The 17,177-nt window shown below is 35.2% G+C and overlaps 1 protein-coding gene across 1 annotated transcript in view; it reads right to left on the bottom strand.

Moving 5' to 3' along the window:
• Positions 1-5,417: 5,417 nt before the first annotated feature.
• LOC124788976 (putative lysozyme-like protein) overlaps positions 5,418-17,177 on the bottom strand; it is a 161,117-nt gene continuing 149,357 nt past the window's right edge. The window contains exons 7-8 of the mRNA XM_047256265.1: positions 7,975-8,157; positions 5,418-6,141 (exon numbers count right to left, since the gene is read on the bottom strand). Coding sequence (XP_047112221.1) covers positions 6,076-6,141; positions 7,975-8,157 — 249 coding nt within the window. The 3' untranslated portion in view covers positions 5,418-6,075. The remainder of the gene's footprint in view (positions 6,142-7,974; positions 8,158-17,177) is intronic.

Genomic DNA, 17,177 nt, shown 5'->3' on the forward strand with positions numbered 1-17,177 from the left:
TAAGTGAAGAATTTAAGAGGAGTTTGTAGGGAAGCAAGTGTGCTTAAGTGCATCATCAGTATGATGATTCACCTTATTGCTGACAGAGTGGGGTTCTGCCTTCCCCTCCAATTTGCTGGAATCTCCATATGAATGTTGCTCAGGTTTGGCATTTAATTATTCCACAATACCACACCCTTCAAATTATAGTTGATTAACATATATAAAAAAGGCAATGTAATATGTTCAGGTGTGTACAAATGTAAAATATTCCGAGTTTGAAGCTAGTACAATAACTAATGATTTAAGAAAAAATATTTCTTTCATAATTTTAAATTTTGACAAAATACAGATGCTGCAAACAGAAAATCTTAATGGAAAGTGTTTTTTGGCAAGGAAACACCAGCTTTGAAACCAAAATTAATTATTTTCAGTTAGTATTTTCCAAGTTACTGTAGCAAAATATCTATGTGCAATATGAAAATTGAAAAAGCAGGTTACAGATTGTGAGCCATTTTGGCTTACCATATAGATTAGAAATTTCAGTACTATTGTTATTAAGTAATACAAGAAATCTTTACTAATTTTCATAATCATAATTATAACATGTGATGTGATTCCTGTGAATTTTTTATGTGAAAACTCTTAAAGCTTTTTAATTGAACCAAATGTTACTTTCATTCTACATCTTTATTCTTCATGTCGACATATTTGCAACCCTGTGCCACTAGAGAGCTCCAAACTGTAGCGTATAACAGGGCGGTGTGTAACATAGCTATGTTGGGGTATGAGAAATAGCATGCTGTAATCGAGTTTTGAATTTAAAGAGTTTGTCCACACATGGAGCACCCACTCCTTCAGCATGACAATGCCAGACCACACATGAGTACTGCGACATTTGCAGCAATTTGATGCTGTGGGTTCACTGTCAACAGTCATCTTCCATAAGTTCTGACTTGGCCCCATCTGATTTTCATCAGTTTCCAACTTAAAGAACACCTTCGAGGACTTCAGTTTGATGTTGATGAATGGTGCAAGCAGAAGTGATGTGGTTCTGTCAACGAAGTCAAACATTCTATGGTGAGGGTATCAACAAACTGGTCTCTCATTGGGAAAATGCTTTATTGCCAGGGTGACTATATTGAGAAACAAATAAAACAATTTAAGTCCAGTTCCGAATATCAACAAAATTATGAAAAGGATAGACTGTTCTTCATCGTAAAGATGACATGCCGAGTGGCAACTCAACGTGTCATCTTTATGGTGAGTATCACTCTATCCTTTTCATAATGTTGTTGAAAAATAAATACAAAGACATGAAGACTAAAGCTGTGAAACACTAATAGCATTTGTTTTATTTAAAAAGCTTTAAGAGTTTTCACATTAAAAATTTCAAGACGTTACTTTTCAGCACAACTTCATAGTGTGAGACTTTTGAAATGGCTCTTTTGGAAGTAAAAGAATGCAACAGTTCCATTGAGAAGTTTAACTTCCAAGATTATAGGAATAAAGGCTAATAAAAACCTTCATGGTATCAAGAAAACCTCACACGACTGAAAAAATTTGGCATGAACTTATATTTGCAACTGGGAGATCTACTTAGATTTTTGTACGATGCAAGTGTCTTTCTTAGCCTCTAGTAGAGAGCTTACTTTAAGAAAATTGAGTGTTCTGTCCCATGTCTGCACCCATGGGCAACACTGAAATCATTCTGAAGCAGTTGGCCGAACTATGCCAGACACCTGAAATCCATCCGTGCTAGTGCGCACAAAGTTGTTATTGTAGAACTTTCAATTTCATGCCTTGAATGACTGTTCTTTGGTAAATGTCATATTGTGGAAGGGACTATGTGAAATTGATTATTTCAAGTGGTGTTTTTATAACTAGAAGAAGTGACTTGCAGATTTATGTAGCTCAGATTTCTTTTAAGTTTTTGAAGTTTTTGTGCACTGCCTGTATGAGAAACTTCATGGCAAATGGAGTATTAGAACAAGGTTGCCACAAGTTCTGGAAATCAAGGAATGTCAGGGAATTTCAAACATGTCAGGGAAATATCAGGGAAATTTGTCTCAGTAGATGAAATGTTTTGTTTGCTGCAATATTATGCATCGTTGCTGGTTGGGTGCAGCTGAGTAAGTGCACCACCTCCCTACTCCCTCATTCCTACAGCTGCTCCCTTTTCTACCACTCCCCTCAGCTTGCAATCAGTGCTGCCACCACTTCTTGCTTCTAGCCTAGCAGCTGCCGACAAGATGCAGGGAGGCATGAGGAGTGATTTGTTTGGATATGATACTCATAGACTGTAGACACAGCGGCCGGTGACGGTGGTCACATGTGCATGAGTTGTGTCTGAGTGATTGTGTGAATGTGTGTGCTCTTGTTTTCTGACAAAGGCTATGGCTGAAAATTTAGTTGTGAGAGTGTGATTGTCTTTTCTACATGCCTGTCTGTGGCTCAGCGATAATCTTTTCAATGAGTTGCTACCTATCCTCATTGTTACTGATTCTGAGAGTATTTGAGCTAGTTATCTGTTGCATGGATTGATCACCGTTGTCTCATTTCATCAACATGCTGTCTGTGGCTTGTGAATAGCTGGCCACATGAGTGTATTTCCACGATGGGCCAAAACCGGAGGCCGTTTCTGTGGGTACCTGTAACGGATCAGGCCTGCTGATACGAAGCCATTTGGTTCCCACTAATGTGCAGGCCCTGCCTATTGGATCTAGTCTCACTGATCTGCCTGCAGGCTGGGTCTGTTTGTGTATGGCATAATGCAGTGGATTTTCATGGATTATCTGTGGAGCCAGGACTATAGTGCTCCTCTGCAAGCCAGATACCATGGGTGAAGGATTTCAGGAACTGTGACTGTCTCACCACAGGAATGTTGTACAGTGTGGACATTTTATTTGTTCTAGTACATTTTGGTACTTCAAAAGTAGTTTATATGTTAGAAAGTATGGACGATAAGAAGAAGAATATTGTTAGTCGCTGACAGGTTTTATGCCATGTACTCATATATTCCTTGAAAGAAAAATCTCACAATACCTGTAAAATAATAGATATAACTTACAATAATGGACATAGCAGAACCAAAATTTTATTGGAGGTCACCTACAGTGTTGGTTTACACAATTCTTCATCACCTTATACGCTTCTTTCAAGAGGCCTACTTTTTTCTGAGGTTTTTTCTTAAATCAGTGAAGGTATTTCAAATCCGTTTTGCAACTCCAAATGTGTTTCGTTTTACTGAAATAAAATAGCATCCATGGTCTTAATGAAACAAATATATCATTTGACTTGCTTTCTCCATCTAAAAACAGTTCATTACAAAAGATGTTGACGTTAGTACTTAAGATTTTTGCTGACATAGTGAAACACCATCTGCTTGCAAGTTTTTTTTCAGATATCTCCTTATTTGCACTATTGCTTCTCGTATCATAGCTGCAAAGACAGATTGTCAACTTATTTCCTGACTTACCCTTGAGATCTCAAAACTTGCCAAGGAAAAATGTTAAAACTTGTGTGGAAATCAGGGAAACTTGCAGCAATCCTGTAGAACTTTCCTCTTTTAGGATGAGCAGATTTACTTTTGGGCTAACCAGCCAACAATCATTTCAATTAATAGAATCAAAAATTGTAAAAGTCTCATATTTTCCAATCATAAATGTGCCACTTGTTGCTGTTTGTATTGCTTAGAGTGTGAATGTAAAAAGATTTATTGTAGTTAATTTTACCAGTTCAGGCTTTACCGTATTCCTCAAAAAGCTTACTGTTCTATGGATTACTGCATGCAGGCAGTGTTTTCCAGCAAACAGAACTGAGGTGTCAGCAAGTGAGCTGATGATTACAAGTAATGATTTTTGACTCTTTCTACAGTTTTTATTCAAATGATATGCAGGCCCTTGTTGTTTAGGTGGATAATAAATCTGACTCTTAAACTTAGGTAGTGGAGATTGAGCAGTTAGTAGAACTGCAGTAAGGAAACTAGTCTGTTTAGGTTGTGCTATACTGAACTTTAATCAGCTATCCATTTCCCAAACCAAATGGCAAATTTGAAAATAGAAAGTTGCTACATTATTGTAGAGGGGCAAGAAAAGAAACAGAAGACTTAAATGTCCTGGAGTGCTTTCAGTAAACTCAATAGGTATTCAAAACTAAGCTCTCTGTATGCTTGAATTGGAAATTTACAGAATGTGTCATTCGTTTTGACTGACGTATGTTTAATGTTGGAAAGTGCTGCACCACCTCCTCTCCACCATCATTCAAATATGGATGTGTCACAGTCTGAAGGAAAGTGGTTCTTGATGTCCAGCACTGTCAGACAGATTATGATGAGTTTTTTTTGTTTTCAGAGTCTTTGATGATACTACACTGATATCTAAATAATCTTCCAAATATGCTTAGTGAATTATGAGGAATTAAAAAAGTTTTTGAATGATAACCAGAGCCACAAAGATAGTTATCTGGAGTCCATATCAAAAGGATGTAACAAGTCAATTTTTAATTTCATTTATCTGCTTTACCTGCCAACTTACTGCACAAATCTACAGAAATCCTAGAGTACAACAGGTATTCTAGGAAGATTACTGAGATGCCAGAGACAAGCTTGATAGATGCCTTGCTTACAAAACATAATTGCAACTAAAGGCATCCAGATAAGAAATCCTGGACTGTTTGATGCAGGTAAACAGTAGCATCTTCTCATCATTCGGTTATGATAATGCCAGTACAAAGCGCATTGGATTTTCAATCTGCCTCAGTGGTGACGGGTCTGAAAAGTAAAGGCAGTTTGTTCAGTCATAAGGTGGATGAGTCAAAATATACTGATAAGAGATTTAGAAAATTTATCACCTTTGTTTCAGAAATTTACACCTATAGCTCAAGCAATCTGCAGTTCTGTTCCTCCATGAATTCTGTTTTATACACCTGGAGCTTCAAATTGCATACATTCTTTCCTACCTGATGAGAATCTGTGTGGTGCTATATAACTGAATCAGTTACCCTCTGGACAATCTGCAAAGTAGTTATTTGCAGGATACAGTAATGAGTGGTGGTATTGTCAAGAAACAGAAATTACATTAAACTGTGCTGCACTCATGCTCTTATGCACATGTTTTGGAATGGACTTCTCAGTATTGGAATCCTGTATGTATTATTCACTAGATGTCCAAATCTATGGAACTAAGAATGTTAGTGAATCAATATATTTCCCAAAACAATCTGGTCTCATTTTGCTAAGCTTGGAATCTCTTGTCACTTCCACAGCACATATTTAATGTATCTAAGAATGAAATAGAAATAGATTTTCTTGACTTGGGATAGAGATTTTAAGAACAGACTTAACAAGACAAGTGTTGTATAATTCTTTTTATAACAAAAATATTCATACAATGTAACACAAATGTTATATAAAAATATTACAGTTTCAAATATTAAGATTTTTACAGATTGCTGTGTAGGTGATGCCTCATCAATAAAACATTCAATCTAAACCAATTATAAAATACTCATTGAATGCATTTTCACATAAAATATAATAAATTTCAGTTCATACGATTACACAGATACTATACAAAACAAATCTAATACAATTGTCACTGTTTAAATAATGTAGCAATACTGCCATTGTCAGTAACTTTCAATTTCTCCACTGTTATATACAGTAATTCACTCGAGTATTTCAATGGTAACTATTGAAATGGTTGATAGTTTACATAGACTGTAGATCAAATTAAAGCACAAGCAAACATGTAGAAGAAAGTGCCACTGACTAGCTGAATATACCTCTATATGCTTCTGTTAGTCACATCGGTATTTAGAGGAATGGTAGCAGGCCAGTGGCCATTCAGTCTCTCACACAACACGTACTGTGTGACAATAATGCAACAGATCTGAACCCATGATCAGCTGACCTAAACATATGCTCTGTTCTCTGTATCATGAAATTATGATGTCCACGTTGTCAAAGGAAGAAGAACATGTGTCCAGTTTGCTGCAGAATCCATCTACAAGATGCCTGTGCTTTAATTATAACACTTTTCATGAGGATAGAGTCATAAAGGTATGATCCTTGTACCAGGAACGAACAGTTTCTCTTTAAATAATGGAGGTGATCAGGCGGGCCTTGAAGTTCACTATCCTCTCACTTGTCTGAGCCAGGCGCTGTCAAAAAAGAGAATGTAATTAAAACATGAAATGAAATTTATGGAAACAGAACTTACATTCTTCACAAGATCCTCACTGTACATATTCCTCGTTATTGTAACACATCTGTTCACTTCCATTAAAACTGGAAAAATCATCATATAGCTCACCTATGAACTAAAAAAAACAAACACACACACACACACACACACACACACACACACACACACACACACACGTGAAAAGGGGGAGAGGCAGGTAGTTCAGAACCCAGGTTAAGAGAGATCTGTAAGAAGATGAGTTCTTGTTAAGCTAATCATATCATTTTTTAGATAAAGTAGTAAGTATTGAAACTCCATACTGGGATACAGAGTGGGTCAATATCCAATAATATAACAAACCAATGTGTATTTCACAGCTATTGCTTTTTTTATTTATATAGTGCAGTAATTGTGGGAAAATCTGGGTTTCTAGTATCTCACACTGTTGCTAAATTAATGTTAAAAATGCCGACAACGTAGAAATGCTGATGAAACAAAATTGTTTATAAGAAATAAAAGAAGATCCTTAATTATTTACCATGAAATTAAATAGCAAAAGTGAGAAGTCTTCAAGAAGATAAATATCATGGTAACTTAAAGACAAAAACTGACTCCAAAAGAGACTCTACTGGTCAAATCTATTGATGGTCTGCATTTGGAAGAAATGTTCTTATAATCTTGAAAATATCTATAAGGTTAGAAACATCAACAGATAAATGAAGAGCCGGCAAATAAAAACAAAACTTTATTTAAAGCCAACTTTGGTCATGAAATGTACAATGTTGAAAAGCAAACATTAGAACTGTTACTAAATTTGAAATCTGCTGTTGGTGATGCCAGGATGAGAATGCTGTGCACATCTTCTACTAATAATTAACATATCTGAGGGCAGTTTAAAAAAATTCTATTATGAGTGATATAATGAGACTGAAGCAAGAAGTATCATGTTAATGCTGATGAAGCAGCATGAAATGAGGCGTTATGCTAAGACCAGATTTGATAGACAATATTGAAATGAAATGAATACTGGTATTGCTGTTGTTAAGCTGTAGGAAGCGTATCAGTTTGCAGGTATATAAGTAGCTTGATTTGAACTACTCTTAGAATGAAGGTTGGCATCACTTAATAATAGTGAGCAGCAATGAAGAAATCAAAAATTGTTATGAAAGTGTTTAGGAAAATCATTTCATGTGATGTTCTGTTTGGTTAGCTAATCTTAGAAATCTTCCTGGTGCCATGCAACAAGGTATTTGTTGTATACCCTGAATGGGGATGAGCAGTCACTTTGACCTGTTGGCATGTTTCACTTTTCTCTACTTTCCTAAGGAGTTTATGACAGTGTCAGCATAAAAAGCATTTTGACATATTTTCAGAAGCACTATGAAAGTGATGTCTTTGTCTAGAGGCAGCATTAAAGAAATTCACACACTACATATTAAAGTGTCAAAATAATCCTTCCCAAATGTAATGAGTCTTAACAGGATACAGTGAAATTTGTAATTTATAGTAATTGGACATAGCACTGTCACAAAAAATAAAGGTTTGTCGACTATGACTTCTTCAGTTTGCTTCTTTTATGTCTGATAAACACAAATTTCCACACCATCTGATTTTGATAGATGATACATTCTATAGTATAACTGTCTGATGTTTCTAATATAAAAACTATTTTATTTAATGGAAAACTGCAAACATTTACTTGAACATTACATGAAAGAATGACAAATTTATTGAATAAATCATGAAAGTGGATGGTTCAAAAATATTTTGTTATAGCGCATTATTGATTGTAGCCCTGAAATTCCCTTACCAAGATCAGGTCCTGCATGAGATTGGCAATGCCACGGTTGGCAATGATAAACAACCGTGTGATTGGTCCAGGGACACCTGCTTGGTATCCATCATCTCTTACAACACCAGCATCTGCTGAAGCTCCTGCACTGGCACTTGCAGATTCTCCACTTGGCTCCGTGTTGCCACTGCCAGCGACCAGCTGAAATTTATATAACGGAATTAGACTCTTTGTCAGGTCTTGCAGAATTTTTATCCTATAGAGTTTTCTTAGAACATGCTGTATTGAAAGTTAAAAGTACCTTCAAAACAGTGACCATTTTACTTAAAGTAATTAAACATATTCCTCCTCTTGTGGTAGTTAAGTATATTGATGGATGACGACATATGTAACATCAAACTAACAGAAAAAAATTCCATAAAAGAGAATTAGTTTCACTATTATCATAAATTATGGAAAGACAGAAAACATGCTTGAATGGCTACCAAAATAAACAGCAATCAACAGTCTTTTGTTTTGACTATATCTGTTGCTGCATATTTAGTATTTTAATAAACACTCAAAGCTATAAAGTAAAAGGAAGAAATGACAAAGAATGATCGCAAAGTATTGAACACCTGCCATGTACTTTGCAAGTCAACAACTTTTTTGTCACAATAAACTAAAATGTAATACTATTGGTGTTGACACATTGAGAGTTTTGTAAGCTCACATCTTTCCCTCAACTATTCTGTTTTCCTATTGTCTCTCCATAACAACTACACTTTGGGTGTTGGTAAATAATGCAACTTGTTTTGATTTGTGATAATATAATATCTATTTTGAGCCCAAACATGTGAAGTGTGTGCCTAGTAGGACTGTGGTGGATTTGGAAACTATTTGAGGAACCTAGAACACCTTTGTTTATTGCACATTAGAATTCTTTCTCTACAGAAGCGAATGCTGTGAACTGTAAAAGGTTGTACAGAATATATCTTTTTCATCATGTTTGAGTCAACGAGTAGCTCCACCTCTCATCAATACACCCACAAAGTCAGGCTATAACACTTACACAGTAGCCAACTACACAAAAGAAATTTGCTTGCATGAAGTAGTAGAAGAGGTATGTATTTTACCTGTGGCTGATCGATATTTGGCACATGAACACAAGTAACAGTGCGGACACATCACTTGCTTTTAACCAGCACTCCTTTGCCAAATTAAGTACATTCTCATCAAAGTGCACAATCATGTAGACACCCCATACAAACATGTCACAAAGTCTCCAATTAAATTCGCATGCTTCAAAGAATGTCATTGTTTATGCAACCAGTAACAGAGTGCATCCTGCTGCAAATGATGCACATCAACTTATTTTAAATATTTGTCAGTGTGAAAATAAAGCATGTCCTTGTGTTAAAAATTCTCAGTCTCTTTTATATATTTATATTTCTGAATGTCATGGTGGAAAGTAATTCTCATATACAGTCATTATCAATTAAGGCTTGTTTAGTATTATCTTGCTTTTGCCTCTTACTCATACTTAAATGTTGTAACACACTTTGCATGTATTTTTCTTTGCTAACTGCTTCGTTTAAATTTGTGAGTATGAGCTAGAAGCAGGAACAGGATGAGAAGATAATATGTTAAGACATCAGGGCATAACTTACATGGCAATAGAGGGAGTCATGGAGGGCAAAAATTGTATGGTAAGATAGAGCTTGGAATATATCCAACATGTGATTGAGGATGACTGGTGCAAGTGTTACTCTGATATGAAGAGGTTGGGACAGGAGAGGGAGCTATTGTTGGCTGTATTAAACCAATCTGAAAACTGATGTCAAAAGAAAGATATAAGATGTGCACATAGTTTCAGTAAAAATTAGTTTAGCAAAAAATGTAGAGTAATATAAGAGAAATTTTTGAAAGATTGGTAGATAAAGAATGTTAGCTGTTGCTGTTAAGAACACAGAATTACGTATCATCATGATCAAGATCTTCAGCAGCCAGTCAACATCCACAGATGAGTAAAGGGCTTATCTAGACTTCTCCATCCATTATGATCTTCAGCAGTACACAGCCATGTTGCTCCTGCATGTTTTCTACTGTCATCTTCTCACCTTCCATTAAAATATCTACTTGGCCTTTTCTTATCTCTAAGAAACCAGGAGAAAACTTCCTTGGTCTATCTACCATCTATTCTCTTGTCCACATTCCATTTCAGCATGCAGTTCACCATTAACAACCGGGTGCCCCCTCTGTTTTTGAATGCTTTTTGCATTAATATTCTGTGCCTCACTGCCATTAATCAAAACTTATTGTTATAACGTCAAGTTTAACACATATATTTCAGAAAGACACAACACATATAAGTCACAGAGTAAGTTGACAAGCAAGACATGTGTACACGTTAGCATTCGAATGAGCACTGAGTCCCAGTCTAGCGGCCGCTGCTCGGCTGGCCACTTAGGTGGCGCAGCTGCTGCATGGCTGGCAGACAGCGCCGCATGTAGAGGTTGCGCGTAATTGCGTGGCGGCGCTTTGAATGATTGGCGAGTCACAACACTTATGATACACACTGACTGTAATTTTCCATTTCAGATAGACTGGAGGCTTTATTTTCAAAACTATTTAGCTAACCAAAATCACTACAGGATATTTTTACTCTTTTGTTTATTTATTCTTCTGTCCATCCAGTAGTAACAAAAACTTTTCAACTGGCTGTATGGCTTCGTTGCTAGTTTGTACAATTCAGTTGCTTTCAGATATTCTCCTTTAACTTCATGCATTAGCTGTTGAAGTTTATCTGTGTTAGTGCAATGTCATCATCAGAACTAAAATGGTTCAGATATATTCCATTAACACTTATTTATCTTTCATTATCCTTTTTGAGAGCTGTAATTTCCTTTAATGTTCTGAGGATATTTTTAGTAAAATGAAATCACCAAGCATCAGTCATTTCTAAATTTCCCACTATCTTGATTAAGTCTAATGGAAGCTGTCCAATGATACATGTTTTTTTCAGTACACTAACATAGGTTGAATTAGTACCTTATTTTTTAAGTGTTATTATTACAGACTTTGTTGAAAATAGTTACAAAGGTTTCCTCAAAATCTAAGAAGCCAAGGCAAATTAGTAATTTTTACTCATTGTTTCATGCCATAATTTTGTCATTAGTTGAAAATGATGCATTGTGCCCCATTAGGCTCTAAAGCCTGCTTGTTCTTTTCTATGATTTAAATCCTGTATTTTCCTCTGCAGTGTTTAATAGTTTTGGTGGGTATCTTATAACTGCAGAAGTGTCTAAGATTGGTCTACAGTTTCTTACATATTCTCTGCCTTCTTTCTGGTTTTGGGAACTTCCTCCATGTACAGCCTGTAAATAATGTTGCTAGTTCTTCTTGCATTACTTTTCTTCCATCTTTAATCATTTGTGCCAAAACACTACCCTTTCCAGACATCTTTACTTTGTTTATTTCTTCAGTGGATTTGCACGTCTCATCTATCATTAGTTCCAGAATATCATATTTTCCTTATAATCTATCAATGTTTGTGATTCTTTGGACAACACAAAATTTAAATAATTTTTTGATGCTTATACAGTTGTTTCTTTTTTGTTATATAAAGAGTTACGTACACTGTTAAAAGAAGGCAAAATTAAAGATACACAGTTTCAGGAAGTTCATTTGATTACTCTAGAGGAATGGATAACTAAAAATTTTCATTAATTCGATCTATTGGGAAATTACTTATTTCCTGGTTGGGTCAATATATCTTATTCTTTCTTTTTCTTTTCTTTTTTTAGGCAACATTTTGTTGCTTCCAGTTCCTTTTATAGATAAGAAAAGACACTATCCAAAAATAAGTAAGCAGATAAAGAGAGTGGTTTAATGTGTTACTATCTTCCTGGATATTAATTACCAAAATATGCACTGCCTGGCAAAAAAAGTGAAGCACTCAGAAGAAATGGTCAACAGGTAGAATGGCCACCAGAAATGCATTAGTGTTGTTTGTGTTTAGTATTGTTACCAGGCTTTGTCGGGTATATAAGAGTGAAAACGATATCATATATTGAATGATCAGCGTAAAGGACACAGAGTGTTGTTCTCTATTTGCTCGACTGGTTGAACTGTGTAACATCCAGATTTGTTATGCACTCGGATGTGACAGTGGCTCGATGTTGGATTGCATGGAAATGTGAAGGCAGGCATACTCATTCTCAAGTTTCTGGTTGACCACCTCTGACCACTAGAAGGGAAGATCAACATATTGTGCACCAAGCATGTCATAACTCCCTTCATGTCTGTGCCTTCCATTTGAGAACAAATAATGGACTCCCTGCAATATTCTGTGCCACCTTTCAGCAGTGGTCAGAGACTAATAGCAGCCAGACTAGGGAATTACTGTCCCATGTGTAGGCTGCTGTTAACACCATAACACAAATGGCTAAACTTGGAGTGGAGCTGTGACCAGGAAGCACAGACTGCTGATGAATGAAACTGTGTTGTGTTCAGCAGTGAATCATAGTTCTGCACTACCCCAAATGACAATCTTTGGTGACTACTGCAGTGACCTGCAGAGAGGTCCCATTCTTCCAATGTTTTGGAGAGGCACAGCAATGCAATTACTTGCATCATGTTGTAGGGAACCATTGGGTATGGCTTCAGGTCGTGGTTTGGTAGTGTGATTGAGGGAACTCTGAGGGCACAATGGTATGTAACAGGCATCCTTATGTGTTACCTCTCATGCAATGGTATCATGATGCTATTTTTCAACAGGACAGTGCTGGTCAACATATGGTGTACCTAGAACAACTTGCCTCAGGAGAAGATTCAATGGTCTCATGACTTTCATCCCAATTGAATCAATGCACGCATTCAGGCAAAGAGGTTGCAGCGTCATATTGACAAGTGGCTTCATACTGCCAAGGTCTTTGTAAATCTGATTCAGTATTGTAATCAGTGAAATAACATCACATACCCTTTCAACCTGTGTAGATTCATTTCATTTCCTTCTCCCTCCTGCATGCTTCACTTTTTAGTCAGCCAGTGTACTAAATGAACGACATTATCAGTTTCTGGTCATGATTCCTTGAATTCCCATTTGAAGTTCATTAGTGTCATGATGACTTTTGCAGCTATGTGAACTGCATGTCTGTTTCGTATTTTGTATACTTCAGTAATCTATAGGCTTTTGTATTCTGAAAATAACAAGTATGCTCTGACATAGGCATATCACAGAACCTATGACTTGTTGATATCTTATTTAATAAAAGTATTCTCTTTTATCCATTTTTGACCCTTTTTTTCTTTCTAGAAAGTTCCATCAGTTCAAAAAACTAATAATGAAATGGCCGAACTACACTCTTTTAAACTACTAATGATTTTCATTTTAGAGGGAGATAGAACTTCGTGAAAAATTTGAATTTGTTTGAATATATCGTAATAGCTGCACTATTACACCCCAACAGTTTCCGCTACCAGTAGGAAAAATAGTTGTTCAATCTTAACCTGTTGCTGCTGCAAATAGTCTTTGTGACAGAGTTTATGATTTTAGTTGTGATATGTTTATGACCACTTCTTCATTTGCAAGAGTGTACTTTATGTGTAGTTAACAACATTGTCAAGTTTCACTACAGCATCAGATATTTGGTCTATCAAATAGTGTGTTAATGGAGTAAAACAACTAATACAAACTGCTTCTGTATGATATATTAACCATTTACTGGCAATGATAATGGTAATTTTGACTATGCAATACAATTATAGTTTACTACGTTTTCCGTGTTTACAAATTAAACAGGTCTAAATATCTTACCATAACATTATGTTCTTGCTTTCAAGGAATGTGTGCTTTTCTAGTTAGCCTTGTGTTTAATGCACATGGATATTTACGCAGGAAAAATAATTTTTTGTGTATATCTGGACACTATTTTCACTGCAAACATTGTAATAAATGAGGATGTTAAATGGTTTCTGCGTTGTAAATAAATACACTCACCAGTTACTTTCAGACTATCAAAAACATTGAAATGGGTGACTAGATTTTTTATTATTTTTTAAAGTACTTACAAAAGAAGGGGAAGGGAAAAAGACACAAGGACATGAATGTACAAAGAAATACATAGTCACCTTTCAGTAGAAATATTGTGAATGAACATGAAAGTGTATGTTTTGGCAGATGATTGTTTCACACAAAAATAAAGATGCGTTGAGGGAAAGAACAGAGCTAAATGATGATGAGTAAAGAGTGAAAAGGAATAAACATGTAACAGAACAATGATGGGAATTTAATGTGTGCCTGAAAGCAACATTCTTTAGTGTCCATGTCTTAATTATGAATGTAGTTAAGAGTCTGTTATCAAATTGTAATGTATGAACATCAAGTAAATTCTGAGTCTTGAAATTTGCAATGAGCTTCAGTACTATGTATGCTTCTTAGCTGTCTGCTTTTACATATTTTATGAAAGAGAGAAATATGTGTTAGATCTCTCATCTTGGTGGTTAAATCTTATAGAAGCTATGTGAAAAATTATTGAGTGACAGGGCAAAAGGCTTGTCTGAACTTCCCTATACCGTGTAGTAGGACATGACTGCATTATGAGAAGCAAAGTTTCCTTCAGAATGGTTCAGATGTTTTAGTGGCACTTCATAACTTGATCTTATTTAGTCTGTTCTCTCTGCTAGTATTACTCATGTTACTTATTTATCCATTATTCTGTCACACCTGTACACTCTAGTATTAATCCTGCATTTTTATTGGGCCTACCAATTAATTCTTGTACTCTTAATCCTTTGTTCTTCTTTCCTGGGTCCCTTTAATTCAATTTCACTTTCTGTTTACTGAGCTGATTTGGCCTATATGACCCCCATTTGTTGTTCTATGATGGTGATATAGAACTTTATATGGAACAGTAAAAGAATCATTCATCACAAGCTGGTTGTTATACAGAATTGGTAACGGTTACATAAAAACCTGAACAAGTTCTTACCTCATTCATCACAAGCTGGTTGTTGTACAGAATTGGTAACCATTACATAAAAACCTGAACAAGTTCTTACCTCATTTTCAACAACTACCTGTACTTGGAAAAGGCAGAGGTCTCCTCTGAAGACACACAACAACATCATCATCATCTGTGGCACAAGCTATTTTTATGAGAAGAATCAACATTAATACTTTATAATTGAACATCTTTTAGTCCATTGTGGAAGGGAGTCATCAGGTGAGACATTAGTTTTGTCAGTAGTTCCATGGTCAAGTTCTTGTATGTTGTTAAGGCATGCTGCTGCCTATATGGTCACTCATGGGTGCAGGCAAGAATGTCATGACTAGAGTTTAGCAATTAAGAGAGTTAACTTTGCGGTCATAAGCAGAATTGAAGACATTATTCTGAAATGAATTTCTGTTTAACCCACAGTGTAACCATTGCCAGAAAGAAACATTAGTATGAAGGATGACCATAGAAAACAGAAAATATCATGCTTAAAAAATATAAAATGAAGTCACATGCAAAGAAGAAATATTCTTTTAATACTGAAAATATTCTGAAACTTAATTGTTAATAAAATGTTTAATTTTCTGCCATTTTAAGAACATGTGACACAAGTGTTGTAATTAATTGAGTACTGTGAAAATGGCAAATATAAAAAATGTTATTTTCTTTTATTTTGTAAAATATAAATTTTTGTCTTATTGTGCACACAATATGCAAAAAAGAACAATTTAATTAATTGTACTTTAGAAATGAATTCATTACTGGAAATTTCAGTATAATAGGCAAGTTATGTTTGTGAACTTCTTATGAAAATTTTCACAACTGGTGGTAAGTAAATCTGCAAGCTGAATGTAGGAAACTTCCTGGGTTTTGTAAAAATGTTTCAATTCTTGATAATAGTATTCAACAGGTATATAACACACAACACTTCTGGCACATAATTTCAATCTGTTATTATCAATTACAGTAAAATGTTGAGCATATTTCTAAAATGACCAGTTGTGAGTTTGCTAGCACAGTTTGAAAAATAATTTAATAAGAAATAGATAAATAACAGTATATAGGATTTCTGTAAAATTTCTACTAAAAATACCCATATGACAATAAAAATATTTAGCTAGAAGGTGGTTTGAGCTCTCTGTCTTCTTATTAACTACAAACTACATTACATACATATAAAATGACAGTGCCTGTCAAATGCAGGTATCATAAACAAGCCAACAGTGGTAGCTCTAAAATGATGTTCATGATCGTTGAGCTGTTTTATCTATCAGTTCCTTATATGAAAAGCTGACAAGTATATAAATTAAGTTATACAAAACTGCTGGGTGTGACAAAACAGAGAACAAACTGCACAGAATTCTGGTTCAAAAGAACCATAAGAAAATGAATTCAGAAAATAAATGGCTACTGTGAAGTGGAGTTGTTTACAATTAATACCTACAGTCATACTTTGCAAGCTGGTGTTCATTGCTTGTTGAAATGGGGTTCATACATGGTACTACATTTATGATTACTGTTCCATGTTTCATTGAGAAATGGAGTATGGGGATACTGGCTGCATATCTTTGATCTCTCTTATCTCTTGCCTAAAATATTTTAAAATTAGAAAAATCATCTGAGTCTATCTTGAAAGTGTGCCAAAAGAATTTATACAAACTTCTACTTATCAGATGGTAGCAGACCAATAAACGTGTGGATGCGGACAGAGAAATAATTTTAAAAATCTTGTATTCCTTTGTCTGATAAAAGTTTTCATGTCTGTCGGTCAGTGATTGGTCACAAATTTAACTGCATGCCTTTGAAGAGAGTTTGATGCTAGCAGAGAAGTTAGTAAAGTATGGTATAAGAGAAGCAAATAATACATGACAGAATCACAGATATTAATTTTCGAGAAAAGGGTGGAAGCAGTAAAAAGAAACATTTACTTATGGATGTCTTTTAGAAACTGAAATTATGATTACTTCATTTATTTGCCACTTATGTCTCCCTCCCACATTTCAAACAGTCAAACTTTCAGGTCTTGTAGTATGATAGTTGCTTTCATAATTTTTAATCTCAGCTCCATTAAAATCTCTGCATTTGATCATGACAACTTTTAATCTGTCTGTAATGTAGTCTGCAGCTATAACTTTTCAATTTCTTTTTAATTTTCATGCCTCTTGATGAACTATGTTGTTAGTGAGTGCATACTTTTTGTGAAGGTCATGCAAGTTTGTGAAAATCAGAGTAGCTAATGTGCAA

This window comes from Schistocerca piceifrons, chromosome 3 (genome assembly GCF_021461385.2).
Source record: "Schistocerca piceifrons isolate TAMUIC-IGC-003096 chromosome 3, iqSchPice1.1, whole genome shotgun sequence".
Lineage (NCBI taxonomy): Eukaryota > Metazoa > Arthropoda > Insecta > Orthoptera > Acrididae > Schistocerca > Schistocerca piceifrons.